Source organism: Hemibagrus wyckioides, linkage group LG06, assembly GCF_019097595.1.
Source record: "Hemibagrus wyckioides isolate EC202008001 linkage group LG06, SWU_Hwy_1.0, whole genome shotgun sequence".
Classification (NCBI taxonomy): Eukaryota; Metazoa; Chordata; class Actinopteri; order Siluriformes; family Bagridae; genus Hemibagrus; species Hemibagrus wyckioides.
Window position 1 is genome coordinate 27,521,203 of NC_080715.1, and position 9,208 is coordinate 27,530,410.

The window sequence follows — 9,208 nt, forward strand, 5'->3', positions numbered from 1 at the left end:
ACCATCAGAACTGTTTTTGAAGGACGTCAGTTTGTCAACTGTCTGGCTGCTACAGGATCTACTACAACTCACACTTTACACGTGAGTCAATGTAAAGTGTATTGACAAAGGATAATTTGTGCAACATCTACAAAAGCAAGATCTCAGATAATGTAAGTAATTATGTGCAAGCATCAATGAAGTATATTTAATTATCATATTATAACTGAGAATTTAATGACACTATGTGTCTCTGTGTGTATCCAGATGCAGTATGAACCGTATTTGAACCGTATTTTTCCTGTGTGCAACTATCACGAGGAGACCCACATCAATGAGGACATCAACTACCTGATGCTGGATGCCTTTACACATGTTGTTTATTGGGCAAATGACTATGTGGTCAAATTTGTCAGCAATCAGTTTCATGCAGAATAACTGACATTCACACATAACCTTCAAATCGACACAGTTGATAATGTGATAATGACCAAATTAGATAGGGTGAGCTATGCCACAATGAGGACTCTCTCTCTGTGATTATTTGATGCCAAAGCTGATTATGATTATGTTGCTTCAGGGATCAGAAAGTCACACTATCAGAATGTAGCTAGAATATATTCTCAGTTTGCATATATTTTTCTTATATGGAATTATGTTTATTCACATATTTCTTAATGTGTCTGGGTTCTATAAACAATCACCTAATTAGATGCAAATCACATCTTTCAGATTCATCTTTTCACTTTCAGATAATAGATAAAATTACTGCTATTGTACTAAGTTGTTTCTCATTCTGAGATTATTTGTCTTCCGGAGTCATGCCCCAATCAATATAATTATTATTTTAAAAATCATTTTGAACATTTTAATATAAAGCAGTACCATGGCCTACCCTAGAACAGAGAAAAATGTTCATGCTTTAATAATGAATGGTGTAATGTCTTAGTAAGGGTCAGTTTTGTTTTTATATCAGGACAATTAATCTTAATGCCTTAAAGTCCTTCTGGAGATACCAGATATACCTCCATGTGGCCAGTGCCAGTTATATTATTTAAAACAACAACAACAAAATATTACCATTTCCTTAACATATACAAACAATGCACGGTTATAGTTGCATGTGCGATTTTGCCATTTTTTGTGTTTATGAGTGAGTGTGAGACTGTAAATAAGCCAAAGCTCGATAAATGCTAGGATTTCATCAATCCATCCATCCATCAAAGAGATGGCTTTTTTTCTGGAATTTTTTTCTGACATTCTTCTGCAACCTGTCCCTACAGCCTCGCATGGCTTGTGTTGTGCTGCTTCATGCAGTTTTTGCCCTGTGTTGTGTTTGTTAGGCTTTTTTTGTTGTTGTTGTTGTTTTTTTTTTACTTGAAAATCTTGGTGCCAGACTTGATATATAGTATGTACTATGTATTGAGATTACAATGTCAAAGATCTGATATGATATTTTATCAAAATTTGAAACAGTTGTCTAGATTGTGTTATTTCTATTGAAATCATTTCTGGATTGTTTTATTGTGTTAGCAGAATACTAAATTGTTAGCTAATTCTGTGTTTTCTGGTTATAGTTTCTATGATTGATTGATTGATTGAGTGATTGATTGTGTGTGTGTGTTTTAGGGTAGGCATTGAGCCGTTCTGTTATGGAGTGATTTTCGGTTACAGAGTGCTGTTTCTTTGTGTATAATTCCATCCATGTGCTGTGCTGTGTGTGAGCTAAGTGGGCTATGTAATTGGTAGTGAGATACTACCCTATTTTAGGAAATTGTCGAGATTGAAGCTGGTTTCCTGCCCTGAGTAGATTCCAGCTCTAGTGTTTATTTATGTAAGTTTAGTATATGAAAATGTGTGAGGGCTTTGTTGAGGTTAGGCAGCTACTTTAAATGGTATTTGGATCTGGGTTTAAGCTTTTATTTCATTTTTTTTTTTTTTTTAAATGTACTGTATCAGCTATATATGGTGGAAATGACAATAAAAGATTCTTGAATTGAAATTCCACAAGAGGAATTGGCTGTTAAATAATAAATTAATGTGACTAGTTAAATAAGAGAAATGAATATACACACACTCTGTAATTTTGGGTTAACCAAGTCTTTGGATTATGTAAAAAAGGAAACCAGTAGAACAAAAAAAAAAATCAAAAAGTATAAATCATGCTCATGTAAGCATGGAAGATGTTTCATTGATGCCATGCTAAAACATTATTCATAACAGCAAATTGACCACATAAATCCAGGCAGCCTTAAAAAAAAAGCAAAGCCAGTAGAGAAGTTTTAGTTTTGTTACCACAGATACACCCGCTCCAGGAAACAAGCATACAAAAATAAGGACATGTCCTGAGCTGCAGACACAGTACTGCAGACAGAGAACAACACACTGACTTCAGTCAAACTTTCATTCTTCTTATAAAGGTATGTTAACTTGCTATTTAGTATGAAAGTTTCTAAATGAAAGTAGACTGAGTAGACTCCAGCTCTAGTGTTTATTTATGTAAGTTTAGTATATGAAAATGTTTGAGGGCTTTGTTGAGGTTAGGCAGCTACTTTAAATGGTATTTGGATCTTGGTTCAAGCTTTTATTTCCTTTTTTTTTAAATAAATTGGTTAAGTGCTTACTGTCTTTAGGTTGTGCAACATGAAATAAATAAATAATTGTATTTTTGTAATGTCTCTGACTTTCCTATTGGAACAACGAATTTGTGTGCCTTTTTTGATGGTTGGGTAATATCCCCTGTATATGATAACAGGGTGCTATAATCTGCTCTGTTTGTTTAAACAAATACTGTTTCTTTCTGAACCCACTCATCCATATTTGCCTGTTTGTGTGCTGTTTCTGTCCCTCAGCTGATCATGTTATCTGTTGTTAATGTCTTGTTTCTTTCGTTTCCTTGTTAGTCAGGGGCATCGTAAGTGGGGGGAAAAGGGTGACTGAGTGCATAGGGCCCTGGCATCAGTGGCATGTGAGGGGCCCTGGCCGCCCTGCCCTCATAGATCCTCATATAGTATTATTATTATTGTGAAATTGAGTGTACAGTGCCTGCGCTTGCACGCAGTATTCTGATCCTTGCTGTTTTAGAAAGATTCGGCACACCCACACGTTTGTGTGGGCACCTCATATAGGAACAGGGTGCACGCAAATTTGAATGATTTAATTGGTCATTCAAGAACAATGCCAAATGATATTTGGCTGTGAGCGAGCACCGGAGCGCGGATTCGGCAGTCAGAACTAAGCGAGCTTCGAGCGGGTAAGTCGAGACCGACAACGCGATATGCACAATGTCCAAACAAAAATCGGGCTACCAAAAAAGAGGGAGAGAGGAAACAAAATAAAGGGAAACAACTTGTCCCAAGTTTTTTTCCTAAGAGAGCAGGTGAGAACATGTGTTTTGTGATAAGAGAAACAATGTTACGAAGCTAGCAATTAAAAATCTTAGCTTACTCTAAACTTTGAAATAACATGTAAAGTGTTTGAAGGTGAGGCAATTTTTAAGAGATAAAATATAAAGAATAATATGAAATCTATGTGTGTACTGTACAGTACATTACAGATTTCATGGATCTTGCTCAAAATATTAAAATGAGAAACCCTCTGTTCACTGGCCCTGTCTCAGAGAGTGCAGCAGTGGGTCCATCACAACAAGGTCCTACTGCTAGTTTTTCAGACTTTTTCACTTTTGATTATTTGATAATTTTATTTATTTTGAATTAGACAGACATGCTTTGAAAGAAGGCAAAGTGGTGATTTGAGTTATATTGTGTTTATTTATTTATATTACTGATTGAAAGAATAATAATGTTCTGGACAATGAGCACAATGTCTCTTAATAAAACACAATTAAAATAATTAAAAAAATCATTAAGTTGTCATTTTTATCTATAAGGGGATACCTGAGGTACATTATTTATAATCTTATCCGCAAAGGGCCAGTGTAGGTGCGGGTTTTCAATCCAACTGAGCAGAAGCCACACTGCAGTCTACTGAAAGCCAAGACCTACTGATTAGCCAGTTGGAATCAGGTGTAGCTTCTGCTTGGTTGGAATGAAAACCTGCACCCACACCAGCCCTTTCTGGATAAGATTGGACACCCCTGATTTATAGTATAAAGTCACAGGCGTAGGCAAAGTCAATCCTGGAGAGCTGCTGTCCTGTAGATTTTAGCTGGAACCCTAAGACGAAGAAGAAAAAACAAAACAAAACAAAAAACAAAACTGTCTATAGCAGGGGTAGGCAAGTTTGGTCCTAGAGAGCCGCAGTCCTGCAGATTTCAGCTCCAGCCCTAAAAAAAAAACTCACCTGCCTGTAGCCTTAGTAATCCTGAAGACCTTGATTAGCTTGTTCAGGTGTGTTTGATTAGGGTTGGAACTGAAATCTGCAGGACTGCAGCTCACTAGGACCGAACTTGCCTACCCCTGGTCTATAGCCTTAGTATTCCTGAAGACCTTGATTAGCTTGTTCAGGTGTGCTTGATTAAGGTTGGAGCTAAACTCTGTAGGACAGTGGCCTTCCAGGACCGGCAATACCTATCTTAGTATAGCACAATTTATACACAAAATTATTTCTGTGCTGCATTAACATGCATGCAATGCAAAGAATTTTTTTATACTATACATGGTATTAGAATTTTTAATAATGATCTTTTCAATTTTACATCACTGATTTGACAACAATTACTGTATCAGTGAGTAAAGTGTGTACACTTTAATATTATTATTTAAAAAAAAGGGGTTAAATAGCATGGATCATGAGATGATGGGAAAGGGGCCCCCCATACATTGTCTTTGCATAGGACCCAAGAATTGGGGCTACACCCCTGTTGTTAGTACACTGAAAGTTTCTAAATGAAAGATTGATCATACATACTATATCATATGAGTAAAGATAATGTGCTAATCTGGATTAAACTGCCTGTTATTTCTACTGGTTTGTTGTGAAATCTAATGTCTAAGGACATGTTGATTCTTTTTCTTCTTAGTCATTATGAGATAATTAAATTGCCATTCTTAAAGTTACTTTAATTCAAATATAACAGCATGATGCGATCACATCCACATTTTAATTTGTGTCACTATCCTCATTTTCTAAATATTTGCATGTTATACAGTATTTACAATGCAAATATTAACATAAACATAGTAACCAATATGAAATTTATAACTTTAAAAGTATTATTTTTTCCCCAAAATAGATTCAAAGATAGAATTATCCGCATCCGTGCCTGGCATGTAACAAACCCAAGTTGTTATTTAAACATAGTGTCTAAGGTTGAATTAGAGTATTATTAATTTTAAATATTACAGTACTAAAAAATTGTACAACAGTGTACTGGGTAGTCTTTCATTCACATGAACGATAATTTAATAATAATTAATAAATAATTATTAATAATAATTAATAATTATTTTCAGTATATCATTAAAGAGACACTTCATTATGAAAGCCTATTCATGAAAATACACAGTAGCAGCCCATGAACCCCCTTTACTTCTACACTCTGCATAGTATACCTCTTGTTATTCTGAAAAAATAAAAGCTAGATGTGATAAATATTAGAAAACACCAACCTCTGCCTTGGTGTTCAGATCAAGATCAACTTGTCTTTTATCTCTGTCTGGATAAAAGAGAGTGATAACATTTGTTTGGCACAACCCCAAACTTAAACATAATTATTCAAACATTTCAAGTATTTTTGGAATTATTCCTTTCCTTTCCTACTTTTTTTTTAAAAATCAGTTCTGGCTGATAAACAAGTTACAGTTGGAGTTCTTCGATGTGAGGTAAATGCAGGAGATGTAATCCCATTATGGGACAAAAATGGCCATAAATTGGTTTGTGTGGATGGCAAGCACACTGTGAAGAACATTGGTTCAACATATGTCTTCGAAATTGCAGAAGCCCAGGAGAGCGATGAAGGAAATTACACCATAAACCTGTTCTGCATTTGTCAGAGTCGGTAAGTAAGAACTCTTAACTTGAGTGACTGGGATAAAGTCCTATAATACATTATTACTTTTTATGTTGAAATAAAATGTCACTGGCTATATAACACATGCTTTAATTCATAACTCTCTTCTTTAAACAAAACAAGAAATTCTTGAAATATTTTGTTTTCCTGGGATGAATATAAGTCTGCCAACTTAACCCCTGATTGTTCAAACTCATGAACAGATTTACTGCATTTGGTACTTAGTATAATTACAAATTAACACAAAAGAAGTATATATACAGTAAGTATATACAGGGGAAGCAATCATGGCAACATGGGGAACAGGTGGGGTGTGGACAGAGGATTGGACGGGGCAAACACGTGTGTAAACACAAAACAAATTAAAGCCCATGGCACAAAAACACACTGTCATAGAAAACACCATGCCAAATCATCCTCTGGCGGTCTGGCAGGGAACTGTCCAAGCAGTCCATGACAGCCCTTTTCAGTAAACCAACTACAGCATTTAAAAATTCAAATGAAATTCAGTTATTATTATTATTATTATTATTATTATTATTATTATTATTATTATTAATGATTACCATCAAACCCATGCTACAACCAATAAGCTTTGTGCTTTGAAAATACAAAAATCATTAGATTCCTCTTATATATTAAACTATACACCGACAAGGTATTATGACCACCTGCCTAATATTGACCCCATTTTGCTGCCCAAACAGCCCTAACCCATCATGCACTGTGTATTCTGACACCTTTCTATCAGAACCAGCATTAACTTATTCTGCAATTTGAGCAACAGCTCCCCACATGCATCAATAAGCCTTGGCTGCCCATGACCCTGTCACTGGTTCATGGCTGTTCCTTTCTTGGACCACTTTTGATAGATACTGACCACTGCAGAGCAGGAACACTGCAGTACTGCAGAGCTGCAGTTTTGGAGATGCTCTGATCCAGTCGTCTAGTTATCACAATTTGGCCCTTTGTCAAACTCACTCAAATCCTTACGCTTGCCCATTTCCCTGCTTCTAACACATCACTTTGAGGACAAAATGTTCACTTGCTGCCTAATATATCCCACCCAGTAACAGGTGCCATGAGGAAGAGATAATCAGTGTTATTCACTTCACCTGTCAGTGCTCATAATGTTATGCCTGATCGCTGTATATTTAATACCAATATAGAACAATACTGGGAATTTGGATTTATGCTATAAATCTTAATAATATAATATAATAATATAAAAACAAGTGTAAATCACATGTGCCTAATTAGCACGTTTCTATTACTTATTTCTTACGGCAGTTGAGGAATGGAGGAAAGTGCAGTGGAAGTAAGTCCATCAACATTCTTTGGTATCATCATCCTTATGACAGCACTGAGTTGATGAAGTCGTACATTTTCTTTCCTAAGACAAGAAAAAATGTTAAATTCTCTCAAGACATTTAAAATTTGTAATGAAGTCGAGCAGCTCCTCTTCCTCCTCTGTGGACCAATTGGAGCAGGAAAATCCAGCACCATAAATACCATCAAAACCATTTTTGAAGGACGTCAGTTTGTCAGTTGTCTGGCTGCTTCAGGATCTTCAACTCACACTTTACACCTGAGTCAATATAATGACTTCTTTGTACCCAGTATGCAAGACACATCTAACTAAGGTGACATTAACATATACATATACTTTTTCTTTTTCTAACTCTTCAAACTTATAGTTTAAAAGATTTGCATTTGCTAATGAAAATGCATCATTTCCTTTTACCCTCAATGATGTAATGGGTATAGAAGCATCAGAAGGAGTGCAAACAGATGATATCATCAGTGCTTTAAAGGGTCACATTAAAGAGGGTTACGTGGTAAGCTTAAACACATTAACGTCAGTGTGCAACAATAAACATTATCAGGCTGGTGATTATCAGTCCTCAACACACAATATGTAAATCAGAATGGAACAAATAGCACCATAAAACACTACCAGAGTAACCACTGTATCTGGAAGATCATCCACACTAGTTACATAAGACCATATAACATTTTTGTTTTGTTTGTCTGTTTCATTCAGTTCAACTCTAAAGCTCCAATAGCTGAAAGCAACATTTATTACAACAAAGATCCGAGTCTGAATGATCAGATGCATTGCCTGGTGTATGTCATTCCAGCCAACATGATTTCAGTGATGGACAATGATTTCATCAGCAAATTTATTTGTGTCAGCAAAATTGCTAACAAAATGGGTGAGTGAGCTCCTCAGCTCTATAATTTATTATCATATGGCCAAAAATGTGCATGAGTGACTTATTGGTACACCATGTATTGGTAAATTACAGTCCCTGGAGAAGTTTTGAAATAATTTTCTAAAAACAATTGTGATCAAGTTACTACTTATTGAAATCAATCAATCAATCAATCAATCAATCAATCAATCAATCAAATAAGATGATGGTGAAGACTGTATGTAAATGAAATATGATTGTGGCCAGGTACCCGCTTTATTCCTAATTAGGGTCACAGGGATCTGCTGGAGCCTATCCCAGCACACATTGGGCAAAAGGCAGGGGTACACCCTGGACAGATCGGACAGAAACCGGAGTACCTGGAGTAAACCCATGCAAGTACAGGGAGTACATGCAAACTTCACACAGAAAGGCCCCTGCCTGTTCGAACCCGAGGTTCGAATCCAGGACCTTGCTGGGTTTCCAGTGTATATATAATTATATAAAATATACGTGGCCCCTTTAAGAGGTTTCCTTCTACTCGCGTAGAGAGCACCATCTGTAATGCTTTCAGCAACTAGGATTTACTGAGTGGAAACGTTGTCTTTGTTGTCTTGTTGTCAGTGGAATCATGAGTACAGGATGTATTGATTTAATATTATAGCAGCATAAACTTTAAAATTTTTAGTCTACTCATGGCCAATTTGTTCTTGTAGCCATGCTTTTCCAGATTTCTTGCCATATATTCCATTATTTATAAGAAACCACTGCTATTTTGGATAAACTGTTTTTTTTTTTTATTTCTTAGACATGTGTACATTATAATTAATTTAGTGAAACTACACCAGGTTATGTATGTAACCCAGTTCCCTCAGAAGGAAATGAGATACTGCTTCATGGCTGACTCCATGGCTAACCCTTGTGACCCTGAAAAAGGGTGTCTGCAGGGGTGAAAACCCCTGTTCCCTAGCCAGAGTTGAAACAGTCTTGTGTAGCAGATCCAAAGAAATACCTTTGGCCACTACAGTCATGATCCCAGCACTAACTAAGTCTGGGAGTTTGG

General features: G+C 36.1%; 1 protein-coding gene across 1 annotated transcript; it reads left to right on the plus strand.

Moving 5' to 3' along the window:
- Positions 1-6,237: 6,237 nt before the first annotated feature.
- LOC131353813 (interferon-induced protein 44-like) lies at positions 6,238-8,174 on the plus strand. The gene is made up of 5 exons (XM_058390890.1): positions 6,238-6,256; positions 7,241-7,268; positions 7,349-7,557; positions 7,670-7,788; positions 7,995-8,174. Exons 1-5 carry the CDS (start codon positions 6,238-6,240, stop codon positions 8,172-8,174), a joined length of 555 nt encoding a protein of 184 aa, XP_058246873.1.
- The last annotated feature ends 1,034 nt before the right edge of the window (positions 8,175-9,208 follow it).